This window comes from Hemicordylus capensis, chromosome 11 (assembly GCF_027244095.1).
Source record: "Hemicordylus capensis ecotype Gifberg chromosome 11, rHemCap1.1.pri, whole genome shotgun sequence".
NCBI classification, from domain to species: Eukaryota; Metazoa; Chordata; class Lepidosauria; order Squamata; family Cordylidae; genus Hemicordylus; species Hemicordylus capensis.
Genome location: NC_069667.1, coordinates 24,521,813 through 24,545,109, shown reverse-complemented (window position 1 = coordinate 24,545,109; position 23,297 = coordinate 24,521,813). Strand labels below are relative to the sequence as shown.

At 45.0% G+C, this 23,297-nt stretch overlaps 1 protein-coding gene across 8 annotated transcripts in view; it reads right to left on the bottom strand.

The window, feature by feature from the left end:
* GRIA3 (glutamate ionotropic receptor AMPA type subunit 3) overlaps positions 1 to 23,297 on the bottom strand; it is a 140,794-nt gene that overhangs the window by 89,398 nt on the left and 28,099 nt on the right. For all 8 annotated transcript variants that reach the window (XR_008311696.1, XM_053274382.1, XM_053274383.1 and 5 more), the window contains exon 3: positions 6,653 to 6,892. Coding sequence is in view for 7 of the 8 variants with exons in the window: in XM_053274382.1 (XP_053130357.1) it covers positions 6,653 to 6,892 (240 nt within the window). In the remaining variant the exon portion in view is untranslated. The remainder of the gene's footprint in view (positions 1 to 6,652; positions 6,893 to 23,297) is intronic.

Genomic DNA, 23,297 nt, shown 5'->3' with positions numbered 1-23,297 from the left:
CCCAGATAAACCTTGGTCTGATCCAGCAAGGCAATCCTCAGCATTGTTGATGCACTTTTCGAGGGAAGAGTTAAGCAGAACGCTAAACCCTTTCCTTAAAATTTAAGTACATAAGTAGCTCTACTGAAGTCGGTTGGGACTCCTGCCATGATTAATATAAGTTGTTCATTTCAGATCCCATCACTTGGCACGATATATTGCTTTAGATGTCTAAATAATAGAAAGAATGGTGGAATTAATCAGCCCCTGCCTATTCCATCTTTACAGTAGTAAGTCTTACACTTGGCAATACTAAATGAAGCACCTGCAGTTTTATCTATTCTTCTTTGCCTTGATATATGGAAGAAGCCACTGCAGAAATGTTTATACACAGCAGTCCTAAGAATTCATCTCGGCACTGTTATTTTTTAATGGGAAAGAACAGAAGAAACTCTGAACAGTTCCACAGGGGCCTCCAACTATTTTATAGTCATGATGAATGGCAGTCAGTAAGACCTGGAAATATGCCTTTTCTGTGGCCTTTACCGGGAAGTTGCCGAACTCATGTTAGAACAAGGAAGCTGAGTAGAGTACCTGCCAATGCTCAGACAGCGAGGCTATTCTCACGACCAGCAAAAATCGGGCTAGGAGAGCCTGGCGGTTTACACGCCCTGCAAGCCCGGTGGTTTAAACGCGGCTAACCCACTTGAGAAGCCCTCCCCTCAGCCCAGGTTAGCAGAGCCAAAGCTCCACTAACCAGGGTTAACGGATCGTGTGCTGCCATGGCGCGGCTCCAAACCACGGCAACTCACGAGAATACCCCCGACCGGGAGGCTAAAAGCAGCCTCCTGGCTCGGGGGTCTCTCCAGCATGTTCTGCGTGCTTGCGCTGGGCATGCTAGAACTTCTGGGGGGCCGCATGGCCCCCAAACTCTCAAGCCCCCACCAGCTCTGGCTTGCTGATCATCGGCTTGCTGATTGTCTGCAGGGAGAGCGGGCTTAGCCCGATCTCCCCGCAAACCCTTTCATAGCAGTCTCACTGATCATGAGACCCGCCTCCTTGTTTCCTAAATATTTCAAACTTGGGGGGCTACCCTCCTACACTTCCAGCTTTCCCTTAACTCTGCACTGGCCATTAGTTTGCCGAATGAGCACACATCTGCTCAGGTGAATCCATGTATATGAAGCCACCCATTATGCAGGGCGATCTGCAAACTGGGGGTGGAGAATATCCAAGCCAATGGCTTCCACAACACCCCAAGCACAGCTCAGCCTAACCCAGTGAAGAAGCACCTTGAAGTGGTAGATCTATTAGTGGGGACTGGCCAGGATATGGTAGCCAAGAACAGAACCGCCATAATCTAGAAGACTCAAGTGGAATACTCACAATAAGAGGCTAGGGCTAAAAAGGGGGAGACTATTTCTGCACGTGAGTGGTGTCTCCTAGACTAGTTAGATCTTGAGGCTGTTCTCATGCGCACCCAAATGTCCAGCCTGAGTTAGGTTGTGCATGAAAACCGCTGGGATCGGGCCTATTCCTGGTAGGGAAGGGCCACCTAGCCCATCTTTGTAGCCTGGCTTGCAGCCCAGGTTAAAGGCTTGAGTGAGCTCTTAACCCAGGCCTCAGGGTTTGCTGGGGATGCATTCAGCCCCAGTGGACACAGAGATGGGTGCCTAGAGTGTATTGGGGAGTCCCCCAATGCATTGTGCATGTTGGGCAGTGCATTCTGGGATACCTGGAGGCCAGGACATGCCATCCCGGCCTCTGGAGCTCCACGCTGTGCCATGCAGCGCCCAACCTCTGAGAGCACTTTTCGCGCTCCCAGAAACATTGCAGCACCCCCCGCATCTGCCTGCCCGCCCCCTGCCCCTCCAGTTGTGTGAATGACCGCCTTATGTTTTAATCTTAGAGGATGAAAAGCAAGGCTATTTGTTTATTGGTTTAAAAATGGAGAATCTATCCTGCTGGGTTGGAGAGCTGGTCTTGGGGTAGCGAGAATGAAATGTTCCCTTTGCTAAGCACCTTGATCTGCATTTGGGTGGTTGCCTACATGTGTGCTACAGCCCTTTAGGGGATGGGGTTGTGGCTGGCATGCAGATGGTCCTGGGTTCACTCCCTGGCATCTCCTGGTAGGGCTGAGAAAGACTGCTGCCTAAAACCTACTGCCAGTCTGGGTGGACAATACTGAGCTCAATGGACCAATGTTCTGACTCAATATAAGGTAGTTTCCTATGCTCCTGTATTCCTCCTCGTAGCTTGAATACCAGGACATTAACATTATCTCTATCCATCAGAATTTGGGCTTCCTGTAGGATGCACATTTACCCAGCGATGGGGGAGGTTCCACAGGTCATGATCCTGTTATACGTCTGAGCATATTCAAGGGCAGGTTTTCCCTCTCATTATTTCTACCGCAGGCTGTGCTCCTGTGGGAAGCCTCCAGTCCCTGATGTGGGCAAAGGAAAGGTGGGGTGGGAAGTCTAATGCCAGCATGGTATGCTTAGGAATGGCCTTGAGATTATTTTACAGAAAGGCAGTATAAAAATTTAACAATAAATAAAAATAAAATAGATTCATGGATAAGGTGACAATGTGAATGGTATACAGAAGCAGACATGTGGATTTATCTAACCCCTAAGGTACCTGACAGCTCTTCCTCCAGTGAAAGCTTTTCCTCCATTATAAAACCAATGGAGAAGAAAGGGTTAAACGTTTGGCACAGGGCCACATCAAACAGTCTTAAATGCGGAGTCGCAGAGCAGTGGCTCATACATGAGTGCTGAACATCTCATCTTGGACACGTGAGAAGCAGTGGCTAAGAGTCGCCCCTGCTATGCATTCCAAAATCCACGTTGAACAAAATAGCCTTTACTTAAATTATTTACATATATACACAAACTATGAAAATTAAACATGCTATATCCTATTCTGTAAGAGTAGCCGGAACATGCATATTTATGGGCCGATTAATATTTAAATGGAATGTATGAAAATGAAAAACTGCTTATAAACACGGCATGGCTCCAACTCTCAAGTGGTCCTAGACACACAGTTATTGCTATTATCTCCACTCCCCTTGCAGAACTTGCATTCAGAGCCTCTCTTGATGCTCCCTAGAATTCTCTTTGCTTTCCTGATGGACTCTTGATCAGGGCACGTGAAGATTTCAATACATTGTTTCTCCAAGACATGTTCATAGCCAGTTTCCCCCATTTAGACTCAATTCCTAGCAGCAGCCTCCCACAGGTATCATTTGCATTGTCACTCCATGCTTAGTGTATGCCTGGAAATCCTGGTGGGCTAACGCCAACGAGGCCTGCACAATTCATGACTTATCAACAATGTTTTCTGCTTGCCATACACCCCATTTCTGTAAGCCCAGGCAGGTAGCAAAGTCAGGCGGTTTACTGATCCTGGTGGGCTAGATGCTTTAGAGCAGGGGTTCTCAACGTCGGGTCTCCAGATGTTATTGGACTTCAACTCCCATAATCTCCTGCCCCAGTGGCCTTTGGCTGGGGATTATGGGAGTTGAAGTCCAATAACATCTGGAGACCCAACGTTGAGAATCCCTGCTTTAGAGCATCACTTCTACACCAGTCAGTGCCAGGCCTGCTCAACTTTGGCCCCCCAGCTGTTTTTGGACTACAACTCCCATAATCCCCAGCCACAATGGCCAATAGACAGGGATTAACGGAATTGTAGACTGCCATCAGCAGGAGGGCCAAGGTTGAGCAGCCCTGCTTTAGAGGCTTGAAGCAGAGACAGCCCAATGTACCAGCCATGGTAACATAGGAAGCTGCCATATACTGAGTCAGACCATTGGTCTATCTAGCTCAGTATTGTCTACACAGCCTGGCAGCGGCTTCTCTAAGGTTCCAGGCAGGAATCTCTCTTAGCCCTGTCTTGGAGATGCTGCCAGGGAGGGAACTTGGAACCTCCTGGTAACTTGGGTCATGTTTCTGTGTAGGACGTTTTCTGCATAGTGTGGTGCTTTCTCATCGGGACATAGGAAGGTACCGTCTATCAAGCCAGACCTTTGGTCCACCAAGCTCTGTATTGTCTACACCAGGCCTGCTCAACTTTGGCCCTCCTGCAGATGTTGACCTACAATTCCCATAATCCCTTGCTACTGGCCACTGTGGCTGGGGATTATGGGAGTTGCAGTCCAAAAGCAGCTGGGAGGGGGCAAAGTTGAGCAGGCCTGGTCTACACTGACTGGAGGTGGCTTCTCCAAGGTTCCAGGCAGCAGTTAATACCAACCCTACCTGGAGATGCCAGGGATTGAACCTGCGACCTTCTGCATGCAAGCAGATGCTCTACCACTGAGCTGCAATGCCTTCCCCTAAGAGGAAGATATATTCCTCTTCCCCTAAGAGAAATATTCTGCACAATCCATAAATCACTCCTACAAAAACCAGCACAGCCTCACCCTGCATTTTGCTTCTTGGGGAAGGGCTATAGCTTATTGGCAGAATGTATACTTTGCATGCAGAAGGAGAGGAGAGCTGGTCTTGTGGTAGCAAGCATGCCTTGTCCCCTTAGCTAAGCAGGGTCCACCCTGGTTGCATATGAATGGGAGACTTGATACGTGAGCACTGTAAGATATTCCCCTCAGGGGATGGAGCCGCTCTGGGAAGAGCAGAAGGTTCCAAGTTCCCTCCCTGGCAGCAACTCCAAGACAGGGCTGAGAGAGATTCTTGCCTGCAACCTTGGAGAAGCCGTTGCCAGACTGTGAAGACAATACTGAGCTAGATAGACCAATGGTCTGACTCAGTATATGGCAGCTGCCTATGTTCCTGCCCATGTTCCTATGTCCCAAGTCCGAGGCAGTGCTGGAAAAACCTCGTACACTGCTAGTCAGTACAGACAATATTGAACTAGATGAGCAGATAGTCTGCTCCATCTAAGGTAGCTTCCTCAATGCGGTCCAATTTTAGGACCTTAGGTTATAGTGTCAGTGTAGATTTAATACTTTACAGAGCAACAGAAGCAAAAGACATCTCCAGTCTAAATGTCACAAAATCCACAGCTGGGCGGGTTCCATTTTGAAGGGCATCAGTATGGCATTTTAAAAGCTAAATGTAGAGCTTACTGCTGCTTGCTGCTTTTTTTCTCGCCACAACTAAATTATTGTTATCAAAAACGCCGGGAAAAACATGAATTTCTCCAGGAACAAAATATACCAGCTAGTGCAGAGTAGCTTAATAGCCTGCGATTTCTCACCAATTGTCCCATTCAAACAACAAGTAAGCTAACAACACTTAGAGACAGAAGAGGTATTTAAATGATAATGTATTCTACAGGCTGACAGAAAATTGCTATTACTTCCTCCCAGCAGTATTTGTGCCCCAAAGCAGCAAAGGATCGAGGCTGCAAATTATTAAAAAGTACAGTCTAACGGTCCTCTGAGTGGTGTTGTTTTGCTTTATTTTCAATGGGATCTTGAAACTGACATCTGAGCCGTCCTACTATTCAGCACAAGCAGTAATTCACCACCACTACTGGGAAGGCTCCTGAGATGCTCTCTCACATGAAGACCCATCACAATAGATTAGACGGGCCACAGGAACTGCCAAGTGTTTCAGGTGCTGTCAAATACAATTACGAGGCCGGAGAAAACGAAGCGTAGGGTCTGTTTCCCTGACGGTAATGCACGGGTTCTGCATCTCCAGCTTCCTCTGGTCTTCAAAACAAAACAGAGCCGCTTCCCCTTTGGACTGCCACATAATCTTCCTTTCCACCCAGCCCCAGAATGACGGCATAATTTTGATTTCCATAATAATAATTTTGAACAGGACATTACAACCCCCCCCTGCAACAAACGATGACTGTAAGGCAGAGATAGAATCACCAGTCTTTAATGTTTACACTGTAGCAAGGGGTCACCTTTGGCCTTTTGTGGAAAAACGGCCCCGCTAAGCTTAATACCCATCAATGTAGAGAAAACCATTTACAAGCAAGACCCAGAAAGCATGCCAGAGAAAGGGATTTTAGCCTTTCCTTCTCCATAACTTAGCAGGAATCAATAAACATAAGCGCCTCATTTTTAAAAACGTTTAAAAATGTTTTATTTTAAGCGCCACTGTAACGGATTATATTTATTTACTTAGCACATTTCTATACTGCCCCATATAAAAATCTCAGGGCAGTTTACAATTTAAGACACAACAGTAATTTTTTGAAAATAACATAATTAAACCAATTTAAAAATATAGATTAAACCTCTAAAATGTTAAAAAAAAAACACCTTTACAGATTAAAATCTGGATTAAAGAGGTAAATCTTCAGATTTTTCTTAAAGACATTCAGCCACCGAGTCACCGAGTCAGTGCTGACTCCTGGTGACCACAGAGCCATGTGGTCTTCTTTGGTAGAATACAGGAGGGGCTGACCATTGCCATCTTCCATGCAGTATGAGATGATGCCTTTCAGCCTCTTCCTATATCACTGCTGCCCGATATAGGCATTTCCCAAAGTCTGGGAAACACACCAGTAGGGATTTGAACCAGCAACCTCTTGCTCCCTAGGCAAGTTACTTCCCCGCTGTGCCATTAGGTGGCTACAACACTTAAATTTGAGAATGAAATCAAATCAAAAGTAGTTCTATTCTACATTGGATTTAGGAATAGAAATAGGCAAGAGGAAGAGAAGAGTTGAACGGGATTTTTCTTACCTCTTTCTGTGTCGTAGAGGTACACAAACTTTTCCCAGTTGTAGTAAGTCAGAAGGCTCAAAATGGCCCCTTTGAGTGCTGGCCGCATCTGAATGACAAACTGTACATCAGCATCAGTTGGGAAACTGGGTGTGATGAAAGACGTGTGCAGAGCCCCACAGAAGGACGTCAGTGTGTTCATTGACATCTGGTCATAGAATCCAAAGATGGCATAGACTCCCCTGGAAAACTGCGAACAGACTAAGAAACAGAAGAGCAAAGCAGTTACAAACAAGGGGTAGCCAAGTGCGGGCTATCACAATGCATTGATAAACAAGAGAACTCGAAAGTGGTCATTGCAGTTTGCTTCATTAGATCAAAGTCATCAATGCAACTTGCTTTCTTGCCAGAGCAAAATGAATGGCAAGTTCTAGAAGGAAAAATACCCATACATTGGTTTTACTAGAATCCTCGCATTGCAAGTATATATATTTAAAACACGTTTGCTTCAAACACATTTGCATTTTGGAGGGGCAGCATATAAATCAAATAAATAAATAATAAAAATAAATCATATGAATGGAATGTATAAACTCTTGCTTTCAACATACATGAACGCACTTTCCCACACACTCATTTTTAAAAATCTGAATTGTGCTATCACAAAGACACTGCATAGCTATAATCTTCATAGGTGTTTGGAAACCAAACATTTCCGAGTAATGATATATTTTACTGCACAAGAGTCGTGGAGACATAATTGCATGAGATAGAGGCGACAACCTCTACAGTAAATACACAGTATTGCATTCCCAAGTACCATTTCCAGAGCATTCATTACTTGCACAAATCATAATATTTAGAATCTCTAAAGCCTGCTAAAGCAGCCTGAGAATGAAAGAAAAAGGATTCTCCACAAGAGCTCATTGACACAGCATCATAGGTAATGACGTCTTAAATAGCCAGTCAGTGGTGGAGGGAGGGAAGGCTTTCTGTCATCATAGCCAAGAAATTCAGGTGCAAACATTTAACACCAAACAGAATAAACTAGCTGAACAGAGCGCAGAACATCTGTGCTTCTAGTTCTCCCATTTCCTGCCCCACTTTTTGGCCTCCCGCATCCCCCTCACCTGCTCACTGGCTTTCTTCCCTCTCGCCTGTGCCCTTCACTATCCAGGCAGCTGCTCACGAACTCTCGCGAGAGCTGCCACACATGGGATTAGCTACGGGTACGTTTTAGATAGATAGATAGATAGATAGATAGATAGATAGATAGATAGATAGATAGATAGACAGATAGACAGATTTTATTCCAGAGTGGTTAAGCATTGTGAATGGATACAGAACCAAAAAGAGGTCATACACATATTCCAAGAGGGGTAGATGCATTGGAGAGTGCGTGGATATCCACAGGCTTAGAGAAGAGATACAAATGTACTGAATTTAAAATGAAAAACAAAACGTTAGGAGCAACCTCAGCAGCAAAAGAAAAAGAAGACATAACAGCAGCTCGGAACTTCATTTGTTTCTTGCCCGAGGTCTGACGGGAGCCTTAAATCCACTGCTGCAACTTTACATGCCGGAAGGAAATACATATATGGGATTTTACAACATTGTAAACAACAGCAGCAAAAAACAATATACTAGCTTACAGGCATAACAGAAAGTCAAAAGGGTGGGAGGAGAAGCAATATCATCCGCTACTATCACTACACCCAGCTCTTTGGGTGAAGAGCTCAGAGCTCTGAGGAGAAGCCCACACTTTGCCTGTGTAAAGGCCCAGGAGCAGTCACGAGAATCTACAGAAGAAGAGTGATGGTATTTGTGTGTTAAAATTTAGATATCCCACTTCACGGCTCAAGCTAGAGCTCTTAGGGCAGCTTAGATATTTTGTAGTCTTCAAGTCCTGCTCGTCTCTCTCCCCTTGGTCTGCAGATCAAAATATATTCAAAACTCTGATGTACATTTATTTTCTTATTTTATTCAACATATATCTATACCACCCAAAACTTGCGTGTCTGGGCGGTTTACAATTAAAATCATTGAAACATTAAAATCATTGAAACAATTAAAATCATTGAAACAATTAAAATCAGTTAAAACCCAACATGATAAGTATTAAAACCAGAAATCTAATTCAAAGCCTGGGTGAATAAAGAGGTCTTCAATGCATTTATAAAGGTTGCCAGAGATGGGGAGGCTCTTATTTCAACAGGGAGTGCATTCCAAAGCCTTGGGGCAGCAACGGAGCAAGCCCGTGCCCAAGTAGCCGCCAGACGAGCCATTATGAGGCTGTTCTTACAATCAGCCAAAACCAGATGAAGGAAGCCAAGCCTGGCCTTGGCCGATCGTAAGAACCGGCGGAACCACACCCAATCCTGGCGGTGCTTCAGCGGCAACCCCGCCAAAGAAGCCAGTCTCCTAAACAGGGTTAAGGGAGTGAGTGCTCCTACTAGCTGTGTTTTTCCAGTCGTCTGCCAGCACCAGACTGGGAGACTGGGACTCCCACCCATTGCTGGGGGGTTACCCAGAATGCACCACACACTAACATAGTGCATCATGGGATTTCCAGGGGCCAGGATGCCTCTGGATACCAGTTGCAGGGAGAGCAACAGCAGGAGAGAGGGCATGCCCTCAACTCCTGCCTGTGGCTTCCAGCGGCATCTGGTGGGCCACTGTGAGAAACAGGATGCTGGACTAGATGGGCTTCCTCAGGCCTGATCCAGCACAGGGCTGTTCTTATGTTCTTATGACTTTGATAAGGCTGATTAACCTATCGAATCCTGGTCATATTACAAAAATGCAAAGGAAGAAGAAACAGACAAGTTAATATTCTGGAGACAAGGTGACAAAATTAAATGAAACAACTTCCTCTCCTATTTACAAAAAGGAGAAGAAAAATGTTTGCAAGCCAAATATTTTCACACACATTTTTGATGCTTTCTAACATTAAAAATTGAAACCCTTAAGAACATAAGAACAGCCCTATTGAATGATTGATTTTCAGCCCCCACCCCTTATTTTTTCACTCAGTCTCAAAGATGCCTTTGATCCATATTCATGCTGACCAGGATGTGGCCACTTGAACATTCTACTAATGATTTAGCAAGAGGAAAGTGTAAGATTCATTGCGGACCAGGAAAATGCAGAGAAGCTGCCAAAGCATGAATCTAGTTTTATTAAAACAATTTTAGTGCAATTTCATCTATTAGTTTTATTAGTTTTATCTCATTCAGTCTCCTTGAATTTGTCTTTTCAGGGGTTATTGGAAGCAATACTATTACATCCTCAAAACTAAGCAGCTCTTCTGGTGATCAGCTAACAAGGAATGAAGAGAGAGAGGAATGCTTAAGAACATAGGAAGCTGCCATATACTGAGTCAGACCCTTGGTCTATCTAGCTCAGTATTGTCTACCCAGACTGGCAGAGGCTTCTCCAAGGTTACAAGAAGGAATCTCTCTCAGCCCTATCTTGGAGATGCTCCCAGGAAGGGAACTTGAAACCTTCTGCTCTTCCCAGAGTGGCTCCATCCCCTAAGGGGAATCTCTTCCAGTGCTCACACATCAAGTCTCCCATTCATATGCAACCAGGGTGGACCCTGTTTAGCTAAGGGGACAAGTTATGCTTGCTACCACAAGACCAGCTCTCCTCTCCATGCCTGCAAACTGCCAAGCTCTTTTACTAGTATATTATATAAATAGAAGGCTGTGATTTGCTGCAGGGAATGCATCTGGCTTACTTAGGAAACCAGTTCTGATGTTGGCTGGAATTAATGCCTTTTTAAAAAAGTTGTTTAGAATACGAACATCAGAAAAGTCAGCTACGTTCTAAAGCTGGGTTACATCTCCCAAACCTGGACAGAGAACAGTTTTTGATTGTATGAATGACCTCCTGATTTATAAGACCATTCTTAGAGCAGGGTAACCGTTAGCGTTTGACTTCACTATTCACCTCACTGTCCACAGAATTATCCCCGTTGGGTTTGAGTTTCATTTCCACCTTCATGGTGGAAAATGAGGAGCTGCACCTCCCCCACCTCCAAGTTGTTCAGAAAAAGAAAACCAGCATTAATGTGTTTCATCTCCATCTGAAGTACTTTCCGAACAGGCTGGAAATTGCATAAATGGGCTGTTAAAGAAGCAGTTGCAGTAACTCACGAGAGAGCAAACAGCTATATAATATTCTCAGAAGAAACTCTGGCCTCAGCAGGCTCGGCTCCTTAATAATATGTGGTCCTCTGAACTGCTTTCCATTTGTTTTCGGTTAACTTTAATTTTTCAAAAGTAGAAAGGAACAAAAAAACAACAACCCAGCACACACACACACACACCAAGAACACTCATTTTTATTTCAGCCACGGGGCAAATCGACTCTTTGCAATTGTCTATTTCAATTGCATAGCTAGCATAAGTGTGCATGGTTTAAAAGTGGCCAGTCTTGGGTGGAGCAGTGGCAGATCTATATCACCTTATCCCTAAAGTGCCATTTTTAAGCACGCTTATGCTAGCCATGTGAGAGCAGACAGGCTTAGTAGGGCTGTGCAGGGGCGGAGCCAAGATTGAGTGGGGGTGTTCAAAGAACCTGGGCCACCACGCCTCAGGGGCCACACCTCACATGGCTCCGTTTTTGAGAAGTTCTCCATTTTTGAGAAGTTTCAGCCACTACATGGCCCCCAGCCTGGCCAGGAATGCCTCTCCCTGCTTTAGCAAGCAGGGAGAAGCCATCCCGGCCACACTGCAAATACGGAGTTGGGCAGATTTTACTTACAAACAGGGCACACAGCCCTCTTTGCTAACATGGCCACTCCCCCTGCATCCGATGTCAGATTCAGGAGGGGGGGCTGGGGTGGAGGGGGCTGCCGCCAGTGGGGGCAGCAGGCTGAACAGGGGCCGCCAGCGTCCCCCCACGCTACTGGGGCCATGCAAATATTTAGTTGGCTATTCAGATTCAGTTATATTCTATCTGAATAGCCAACTGAATACAGAATTTGAGGTCAAGGCTTTGAATAGTATTTCTAGGGTGCAAATATATTCAGAGCGTATATATGCAGGGTATTTAAGAGAACATCTTCACTATGAGCTCCATCGCCCATTGAGATAATCCAGAGAGGTCCATCTACAGTTGCCCCCAGCTCATCTGGGGGCTACTCAGGGGCAGGCCTTCTCTGTTGCTGCCCCGAGACTAGGAATGCACTCCCTGCTGAAATAAGAGCCTCCTCATCTCTGGCAATTTTAAAAAAGCATTTGAAAACCCGCCTCTTCACCCAAGCCCGACACCAACTTGACGGCACGCTTTACGTTTACCATCTCTGACAGCTTTTTAAAAGCCTTTAAAGACACATTTGCTCACTCAAGCTTTTTAACTAGACTTGTGGTTTTAAATTGTTTTAAGGTTTTAAACTTTTGTTGAAAAGCAGTATATAAATATTTTAAAATCTAAATTCCATCCCCTAAACAAGGGACTGTTAGTTAAGCAACGAACATGCTCAAAAATAGTTTTTAAAGGAAACAAGAGTGTACTGCAAAAGAAAGAAAGATGCATTTAAAAAATGGCGCTATGTTGCCTATCAATATTTGTTTGCCGTTGCATTCCTGAACTCTACACACAAAGGCAAAAATTTATGTAGCCCATGAGCCTTGATGCTGTCTTTATTCTAGCTGATTGCCTGAAAAGCTTAAAATTATGCAGAAGTTTGGGGGGAACTCATGCATGAAATTGGTACTTTAGTCTGCAACCTGCCAAATGTGAACAAAAGCTCCTCCAGCTCTCTGTATATTCCAGCTCCTCCTTCGATTTAAGAAACTCAAGCATACCTCATCCATTTTCAAAGCAACATCTGTGTGCTGTTCAATCAGGCTAATCTAGGTAGTCAAGGCTTCCCCCTCCCCCCACCTCCTAGGGAAGTTTGGAGTGAGCAGAGATGACACCATACTATAAACAAGTATGCAGTTTAATAATGTTCTATAAGATCTGATAGATGGGCTTTCAGTTTAGTTTTAATTCAAACTGATGAACAGGGACTTTGTATGCAGACGGTCCACAGTTCAGTCCTGGCGCCTCCAGTTAAGCAATCTCAAGCCGCAAAGCTGGGGGGAATCTCATTTCAAGACTTTGGAGAGCTGGCAGCAGTTGGAGAAGACAGTCCTGGGGGAAAAAATGTATGCAGAGGCCATCACACACCCCATCATGATAGGAACAGAGGAAGCTGCCTAGACCAGGGATTCTCAGCGTTGGGTCCCCAGACGTTCTTGGACTTCAACTCCCATAATCCCCAGCCCCAGTCCCAGTGGCCTTTGGTTGGGGATTATGGGAGGTGAAGTCCAATAACATCTGAGGACCCAACGTTGAGAATCCTTGGCCTAGACCATTGGTCTATCTAGCTCAGTATCGTCTACACTGACTGGCAGCAGCTCCCCAAGATTTCAGTCAAGAGTCTCTGCCAGCCCTACCTGGAGATGCTGCCAGGGGTCGAACCTGCAACCACTGAGCAGATGCTCCATTATTGAGCTACGGCCCCATCTCCTGCATGAAAACACAGGCTTCCCTGCATTGGAAGCAGAGGAAGAGACTCTCTTCTCCCAGACACGCTAGTTTGCCACTTGCAGTTAATAAATGGTCATTGTCGTCATTGCCATCATCTTCATCTAAACAGGAGCACTTCTCAATACAGTGAGGCTGTTCTCATGAGCAGCCTGGGCTAGGCTGCATGTGTGAAGTTCCAGGATGCAAGCAGATTCCAGAGCTCCCAGTAGATCCCAGTAGCCTAACCCCGCTCTTCAGCCCGGCTCTTAGCTGAGGTTAAGGGAGCAAGCACTCCTTTAACCCAGCTCGTTTGTCTCTTTGGGCTCCACAGAGCTCAAGGAGACACAGAGACAGGTGCCTAGAGTGCCTGTCTGTTGGGGGAATCCTCCATGGGGCGTGGTGCTTTGTGGGATATAGGAGGCCGGGAAAATGAGTCTCGGCCTCTGTTGGTCTACACTGCTCCCAACAGCTTGCGCACCATTGGGAAAAAGAGGGACCATCGGGGAGAAGGAAGGTTGCCCGCACACGGTTGTGTGAATAGCCCCAGTATGTTTCCAAGCCTATTCATTGCCCTGACTTTGTCTAGAAAATATGGTACTTATTCTAATTTTAAAATACGCAGAGTTCAGCATTGCAGAAGACTATTTCCTTTCCAAAATGCTATTGAGCCATTCCTTAATAGCCTGAGAGGGTAATCCGGGAGTGGGTTTTTTTTTTCTAGAAAACTAAATGAAGATTAAAGGATTAGAGCAGATTAAAGGTGAAAAAAAGAAACAGGAACGGCCAAACTATTAATTAATATTTTCCTCAGATATTTCAACATGAATTAAATATTTATCTGAGGATCTTATGTTTAATGCATGTGCTCTTGATATTTTTTTTCCTTGGTATTAATGAGAAAAGCTAACAATTAGGAACACTGCCATATTTCAGATAGGCAGTGCAAGCAGGGAGATCAGATCAGGGTTTAATGGCATAAGAACAGCCCTGCTGGATCAGGCCCAAGGCCCATCTAGTCCAGCATCCTGTTTCACACAATGGCCCACCAGATGCCTCCGAGAAGCCCACAGGCTGCCAGTTCTCTGCTTACCCCAACTGCTAGTTCATTTATAAATAAATTAAAGAGCACTGGTCTCAGCACAGATCCCACTCCTTACTTCCCTCCATTGTGAAAACTGTCCATTTATTCCTACCCTCTGTTTCCTGTCCTTCAACCAGTTACCGTCCCCTTATCCCATGACTGATATGTTTACTCAAGAGCCTTTGGTGGGGAACTTTGCCAAAGGCTTTTTGGAAGTCCAAGTATACTATGTCAACTGGATCACCTTGATCCACAAGCCTGTTGACACTCTCAAAGAACTCCAAAAGGTTAGTAAGGCAAGACTTGCCCTTGCAGAAGCCAGGCTGGTTCTCCTTCAACAAGGCCTGTTCTTCTATATGTTTAACAAATTTGTCTTAAGTAAGCTTTCCATCAATTTAACTTCCGGCACAGAAGTTAAGCTAACCGGCCTGTAGTTTCCCCCATCCCACTTTGATGGCACAGCACCGGTTAGCCCTTCTTGCACCAAATCCTTGAGCAGAATTCATGCAGCATTATCTAATTTTTCTATTCTGGTCCAACACAACCTTTTCTGTCAGCCAGCAAAGCAGTTCTCATTAATTCCCAAGGTCTTAAAAGGAGCACAACTAGCCAACTGACTTTTTAAAATCCCCCCAAAACTCACATGCACATAAATGAAAATTGTGTTCCGATTACTGCCTTCACCAAGAAGCAAAGCCAGGTCAATGTTCTGCTGATAAGGTGGCCGGGTTTCAACCAACAAAATGGTGATGAGAGACTGGTGAGATAGATCCTATGGTGGATCTTTGGGTCAATTTATCAAAATCTGTCACAGGGGCTACCTGGTTATGGTGTGCATGTGCACGCACGGACACACACACAAACCCACACCCCAATCATCTATTGGTCCCACTAGATATTCTCAGAAGCCTAGTGGTACTCTCACTGTTACCGTTAATAATTTATGACATTTTCCTCCCACCCTCCCTCTACAGGTACTTATTATGGGACATTGCAACTCAGAGGATGGGTTAGATCTGCCTGTCCTCGTACACTCCCCCAGAAGAAACAGGTACACAGTCTGGGAATTCAATTGACTACTGCAATTTACTCAAGGTCAAGCTGAGGTTGGAGAGTTGTAATAAGGTCTGCCACAGACTTTTGGGAAGAGAGCTGGTCTTGTGGTAGCAAGCACGACTTGTCTCCTTTGCTAAGCAGGGTTCACCCTGGTTGCATATGAAAGGGAGACTAGAAGTGTGAGCACTGGAAGAGATTCCCCTTAGGGGATGGAGCCACTCTGAGAAGAGCATCCAGGTTCCAAGTTCCCTCCCTGGTAGCATCTCCAAGACAGGGTTGAGAAAGATTCCTGCCTGCAATCTTGGAGAAGTTGCTGCCAGTCTGTGTAGACAGTACTGATTGAGATGGACCTATGGTCTGACTCAGTATATGGCAGCTTCCTATGCCTTTATAGGCATAGGAAACGGCAACTGGTGCAAAATGTGGCAGCCAGATCGGTCTCTGGGGTAGCCTGAAGAGACCATATTATTCCCGTCATAAAGAATTATACTGGTTGTTAATATGTTTCTGGGCAAAATATGAAGTGCTGGTCATTATCTAGAAAGCCCCAAATGGCTTGGGCCCAGGGTATTTAAGGAGTAGTAATAAGTTTATTGTAGTAACCACTGGTCATTACACTATTTAAGAGGACACCTTCTTATTCGTGAGCCCGACCTCTCCTTAAGCCCATCTGGGGAGGTCCCCCTTGGCTGGTGACTCAGGGTCAGGCCTTCTCTATGGCCACACCGAGACTCTGGAATGAGCTCCCTTGTCAAAAGAAGAAGAACATTCCTGGCAGCCTTGAGAAAAATGCTCAATACGCACCTGTTTAAATGTTTATGGTTTTTGAATGTTATTCTTTGTAAACCACCTTGAGGCAGTATATAAATACATCAGTGTTTTGTTGTTGTTGTTGTTTTAAAAAAATAATAAGATGCTTAGTGTGTCATACATGGTTCTCTCCTATATTGTCTTCAGAACCATCTGAAAGAGACTGAGAGAAAGAGAACGGAGGCTTAGTTCAGCTGTTGAGCTTCAAGGCTGAGCAAGGATTTGTCCTTTTAACCAATGAAAGCTTGAAATCTCCCAATTTTGCAAAGATCTGCTTGGCCAGATAGAATTGCCTGGCAGCCCAGATGTTGCCTCCTGTTTGTTTATACACCAGGTGATTTCTCTCTCTGCTGCATTATTAATGGGCTTTTTTGCCCCAACTGCAGTGTGCACCATATGCTAGATCGATATTTTCAATAATAAGCAAACAGTTAAACAAGAATTTTATAGCATGAAGGGGGGGAAATAAAATAAAATCAATTTGCAGGGTCAGGCACCTGCTAGAGTAGGGATATAATATACAATCGTAGACTTATTTCCATTAAAAGAATACTTCGATCCAATGTTGCGTGTTGCACGCACAGATTGATTGGGGAATATCCAATTGCAGTGGGCCAGTTCCAGAGGGAACGATCAGTTAGCTTCAGTGATACATCCAAAGACGTCTACTACAGGCTTCTAGTTTGTGAAATGTACCCCTGCTTAATGGCTTCTTTGCTGATGAGCAGGAATTAAGGCTTCTTTTTTAATTTAAAGAATTGCATTATTTCATCATGTTGTCACTGGAGTAGGAGGACAGCAAATCAAGGTTAGGTTCCAACAGATAGCGGTCAGCAATTAGTCCTCCTCAGCCCTGTCCTAAAATACAAGTTCGCCCAAGAGCATTTGAAGGCGCTTTCTCATAACATAGGAAGCTGCCTTGTAGCATATATCAGATAATTTGTCTATCTAGCTCAGTATTGTCTATAGCACAGATTCTCAGCGTTGGGTCCCCAGATGTTAATTGACTTCAACTCCCATAATCCCCAGCCCCAGTGGCCTTTGTTGGGAATTATGAGAGTTGAAGTCTGGAGACCCAAGCTTGAGAATCCCTGGTCTATAGCAATGGTTCCCAACCTTTCCCTTTATGTGGACCACTACATTGTCATCTAAACCTTTTGCGGACGACCACCTAAGCAAGCCATTTTAAGCATTTTTAACACCGCCTATGGTTGATCATCTATCAAACATATTTGGTATATGTTTTAAAATATCAAAACATATATATTTAAAATGCAGCTATTTCGAATAATTTGTCACTCACAAACATATTGCACTCGTCACAGTGCATTTACCTGCAGCAGGATTACCAGTGGAAAAATAATATGATACATAAGGGGTACACAGGATTATAGTGTTATATTATCTTTCCCCCACCCACGGACCACCTGCAGTACCCCTGAGGAAATGTTAGGAACCACTGGTCTACAGTGATAGGCAGTGGCTCTCCTGGGCTTCAGGCAGGGGTTTTTCCAGCCCTACCTTTAGATGCCAGGGAATGGACCTGGGACCTTCTACGTGCAAAGCACAGGCTCTGCCACTGAGTTACAACCCATCCTAGAACACAGGGATTCCATTTTCAGTGGCAGCCTCATCTGCAACCTGTGCTTCTCCACTCTGTTTGGCTCCGGCAGCCAAGGAGAAAGTAATGAGCACACTCTGCTTGTTTGAACTAGGGAAGGTGCTGACTTTTCACATGGAGTGGGTCAGAAACATATACCCCCAGTTTGGAAAAGCTATACTGGCTGCCGATAAGTTTCTGGGCAAAATACAAGGTGCTGGTTATAACCTATAAAGCCCTAAATGGCTTGGGCCCTGGGTATTTAAGAGAACGTCTTCTTCGTCATGAATCCCACCACCCATTGAAATAATCAGGAGAGGTACGTCTGCGGTTGCCACTGGCTCGTCTGGTGGCTACTCAGGGACGGGCCTTCTTCACGGCAGCCCTGAAGCTTTGGAATGCAAAATAAGAGCCTCCCCATCTTGGACAATTTAAAAAAAAAAATCTTTGAAGCCAACAACATGTCTGTCAATCCTTTTGAGTGTTGACCAATGAGAGTTCCCCCAGCAAGAGACAACCAAGACAATGCCAGCAAATTCTTGACACTCAAAAAAAGTCATGTCTTCTACATAACACAGGACAACCCGTCCCCTTTCAAAGACAGATTTTGTTTTTGACAGTCACAGGAAAAGAAAAAGATTCTTCTATGTAAATTATGCATAATCGGTATTTATCAAGCTCAGTTAATTGGCACATAACAAAAGAGATGTCTGGCACACTGCTGAGTAATGTGCCCACTAAAAACAAGGGAGGGTGGCTGTACAATGGGCATCTGATTGCAAAAAGAGAAAGTCAAGAGTTGCTTTCGAATTGCGTCTCACTTTTTTCAGAAGAGGCCGGGCAAAAATCTGTTGTCTGATACATGGCCAGCTAACAGCAGATGGAGTGTTGGATTTTAACCAGATAGACCTGGGTTCAAACTAGTCTTCTCTGTAACAGGGTTTCCCAGAAGATGTTGACTACAACCCCCATAAACCCCCAGCCAAAGGCCCTTGTAGCCAGGGATGCTGGGAGTTGTAGTCAACAACATCTGGGAATCCCTGTTATAGGGAACACTGGTTCAAATCCTCCCTCAGTCATGAAGCTTATTACTAAGAATATTTATATACTGCTTTTCAACAATAAAAAAATGTTACCAAAAGGGTGACAGGTGTGCACAACTCAATAACATGCCCACTTCCTGGACTCATCACAGCTTTTAAAGCAGTAGCAACAGGAGGAATAGGATGCTTGACAGAAGCTTGAACAGCCTGTTGATTGCAATTAAGCAAAGGGAGGGCTCTCTTCTAATTAGCTGGGGAAGCACAAAGGTCCCTGTTCAGTCCAGAACGGGGTCCCTACTAGTTGCTGTGGCTGGTGGCTGCTTTGGGGTCCTTTTCTGAAACCCTTGGGGACAGAAACTTTTAAACAATTTAAATTGTTTCAACATTTAACCGCTCTGGTTTGCAATAAAATCGTGATTATAAACCACCACTGGACTGGGTTGTATAAAACTAACAAGTAAATATGGTAGAGTGTGCTGTCAAATCAGTGTCGACTCCTGGCAAGCCCTGTGGTTGTTTCTGGTAGAATACAGGAGGGGTTTCCCATTGCCATCTCCCGCGCAGTATGAGATGATGCCTTTCAGCATCTTCCTATATCGCTGCTGCCCAATAGAGGTGTTTCCCATGGTCTGGGAAACATATCAGCAGGGATTCAAACCAGCAACCTCTGGCTTGCTAGTCAAGTTATTTCTCCACTGCGCCATTAGGTGGCTATAACAAATAAACAACAAACTAAATAATGATAAATAAAACAAACCAGTCTTGCATTATAACCACATTGCATGAAGGGGGCCTGTAGGGCAATTTTTGCTTACCCTCTACTCTTGCATAGGCAGATTTCTCAGAGATGGTTGGGCAGCGTATTTACGATGCAAGTTAGGCCTGGACTTCTTTCAAGCACACTTGTTTGCCAAACAGGGAGAGTTTGACTGTCCAGGTAGATTAACAGATTCAGTGAAGTGTCTCTTCAAGCAAGGAGGGGCACAAGATCTCATTTCCCCAGATGTGCCAGTTCGAGGAACAGAAAAAGGTTTTCAGGATATTGTTGCCTTCTTTGATGGTGCATTTTAATCTCTGCTAACAAATCCAAGCCTCTCTCTGCCCCCAGCCAACCAGTGTATTATTAGTCAGAGCAAATCTTTCTGTGCACAACAATGACATGGGAACAGCTAATACAACCTAAATGAACACAATGAACATTAAAAATGTTGCTATTGTGAAAGGGACTAAATTGATAGAGTTCAGTCTGCCAGCAAGCAGCAACAGATGGGGCTAAATTTCAACCTCCCTTCCACACATGAACAGCAAGGCCAAGAGCAAAGAGAAAAAACCATTACAACCATTCAGGTGAATTTCATAGGGATATGTAGGCAGGTATGGAAAGGCAGATGACAAATGTTGCAAAAGCTACATCTGGAACTTACCAAGATAAGAGCAGTGTTAGGATCTGTATTTGAAAGGCACGTTTTGATAGGCAGGACTAAGGAAACAGATAAGGAAACATAGGAAGCCACCTTATACCATAGGTCCATCTAGCTCAGTATTGTCTACACAGACTGGCAGTGGCTTCTCCAAGGTTGCAGGCAGGCAGGAGTCTCTCTCCGCCCTATCTTGGAGATGCTGCCAGGGAGGGAACTTGGAACCTTCTGCATTTCCAAATTGCACGCTATAACAGTGTCACTATGTGTCTGCTAAGCGTGCTTCCGTACGGCCTGTGTTTTGACATCACAGTTCCTGCGCGGTCAGCAATGTGCTGTTCACATGTCCAATACCTTCTTTCGGGTTATCTTTGCGTTATAGTGCTACAACATTGCATGTGCATTGCAAAAAAGGAGCTGTATTGCTCCCCCTGCTGGTGGCTTTGCACAACAAATGGTCTCCACCCTTTATTTATGTTTTCGATATGATCTTGCCAAGCCAAAGCATTTCACCGCTGTAGAGCTCACCGTCTCAAGTCAAACTGGAAAGTGCCCAGGTGCTCTTCCCAGAGCAGACCCATCCCCTAAAGGGAATATTTTACAATGATCACACATGTAATCTCCCATTCAAATGCAAACTATCAAACCAGGCCAGTTCGATGTTGAACCGGCTCGAGGTTGTGCCACTTTGCACATCCCCACCAAACATGGTTTCTTTGATAGTCTGAATGGGGCCATAGGACTGGGGTTAGATTCAATTGATGTCAAAAGATTAAAATTGGCTTCTTAGCACAAAGAGATAAGGGATGTTAAAGTACAGGATTATTAACAGCAAGGAAGGCAATCAGGAAGACTGCAATCAGAAGGCAATCAGTTCACTTGAGAATGCAATCAAGCCAATATTTCGAGAAGTCTTTGTATTGATGTAATGCAACATATCTCTGTGTGTGTGCGCGCACGCGCATGTATACACACACAGAAATGTCAAAGCGGAAGCTTTGATATGGCAAGATCACAATGCCCTTCTAAACCTTCCATTTAGTCAGCAATATATTTAACATGAGATCACAGAGGCATAGCAAACCCTTGGCTGAGAATAAGGTGTAGGCCATGAAGACAAAGAATAATGTAGGTGCAAGAAATGCGGTATGATCTTGTACATTTTGAGAATTAAACAGTACATTGATATCAAGTCTGAAGTTTGGTCTATCCAGCATAGCATCCTCTACATCAGGGGTTCCCAACCAGGGGTACTCCAGCTGTTGCTGAACTACAACTCCCATCATCCCTAGTCACAATAAATTGTAGCTGGGGATGATGGGAGTTGTAGTTCAGCAACATCTAGAGGGCCCCTGATTGGGAATCCCTGCTTTACATGACTGGCAGTGACTCTCCAAGGTTTCAGGCAGGGGTCTTTCCCAGCCCTACCTGGAGATGCTGCCAGGGACCGAACCTGGAATCTCCTGCATGCAAAGTGAATGCGCTACCATTGACATTGAGCTAAGAGCCCTTTGCTCATTCAAAGTCCTTCATGCAGCAGGATGAAAATATGGGCTGAATTGTCGCCGCTGCCACCGTTGCCAAGTTAGGTAGGACCAGCCCTGCATTTCTCCACTGATTTTGCAGAACGATGCGGCAATGCTGCCGAATCAGGATATGTGAATACTTTATGAGAAAAGACACTGTCAGGCTCTCAGGACAGTCATCCACCTTCCGCTGCCAAAGGAGGCTGAGGTAGCCTCAGAGTTCTCAGCCAGAGGAGTGTTGCTACCCCCAAGATTCCCAACTGCTACTGCCAACACTAGCCTGCCCTCGTGTTGCTACTCACAAGGCTCGGTCAGAATCCCAGAGCTCCTTCCACACTGAGTTCTCCTGGACTGGCCCCTCATCACTGGCCAATCCTCCCTTAGATAGCTCCTGGGGAAAGTCTCACGAGATCTTGCCTTGAGATCTCGCAAGAGCCACTCCCGATCCTGCAAAGCGACAGTCTGTTGGTAGCGAGGCAGATGGGTATGGGCCAGGTAGGCATGCTGATATCTACTTCTTTCCCTTGCCCAATAGGGTCTTCCCAGAAAGACCCGGGCAGTGGAAACCCCAACATGAAGCTCACCACATTTACCTACAGCAATCAGATTCACCTTGGGATTCCCCTACAGACACATATGGTTCCAGGGCTTGCAGTACATGAAATGATGATGCAAGAGCAAAGGCTTTTGGGGAGGAAATGCTTAAAGAATGATGGGGTCAAGCAAGCACAGTGTGTCTATACGTGCACACGCTGTGCAATAGGATTTCTCCAACAGTTTTGCCCTGGATCAGATCAATTTGCCTCCCACTTGACTCCGCTAACACACCACCAAATACAGCTGCCTTACAATAAAGTGGCTTCCAATCGCATCAGCAGCCTGTTAGGTTTCTTGTACTCTATGCCATTGGTGGGGGCGGGGGGAGGGAGAGAAGGAATTTTTCTGCACATCTCCACCCACGTGACATGTCAAGAGTAGCAAATTTGTGCAGCAGAGAAGAAAACCAGAAAGAGGTCTTCGCCAGGGACATTTTTGTGTCCATGGCAAACATCTGCTGTTCCTTCCTTGCATTTCTAGTGACATCTGCCTCTTTGCTCAGAAATTCTAAGAGGTATCGAATCTATGCACATGCTCTGCAGCGTATTATTTATTTAGGCCAAATTCTGTCTATCACCCACCTTCATAACAGCTGCCTCATTTTTCTACCCCCCACCCATCCTATGGCACATATCTACAAACATGAAGTTTGTACAAATTAGGTCACCATCCCTAACCCCGGAAAGAAAGACCATGGCTATAACAAAACAAAGCAATGTCAAATGGGGGGGTTGGATCCTAGATTGAGTACCCCAAATAAACCACAGTTTGTTGACCGGTGTAGGTTCAGATGTCCAAACTAACCACAGACATACAAAACAAACCTTGGTTCTCTGTGTGATGTCTGAACTAATGAGACAAGATAGATCCATTCTGCATTCAGAGATTTAACTGAGAGAAAGCCTGAAACCTTAAGAATGACAAGGTCAATAATTTGTACTAAACCTTTTAATCAGTCACCCCCAAAAGACAAAAATAGGAACAATGACCCACATACAGCACTGCATTTGGTG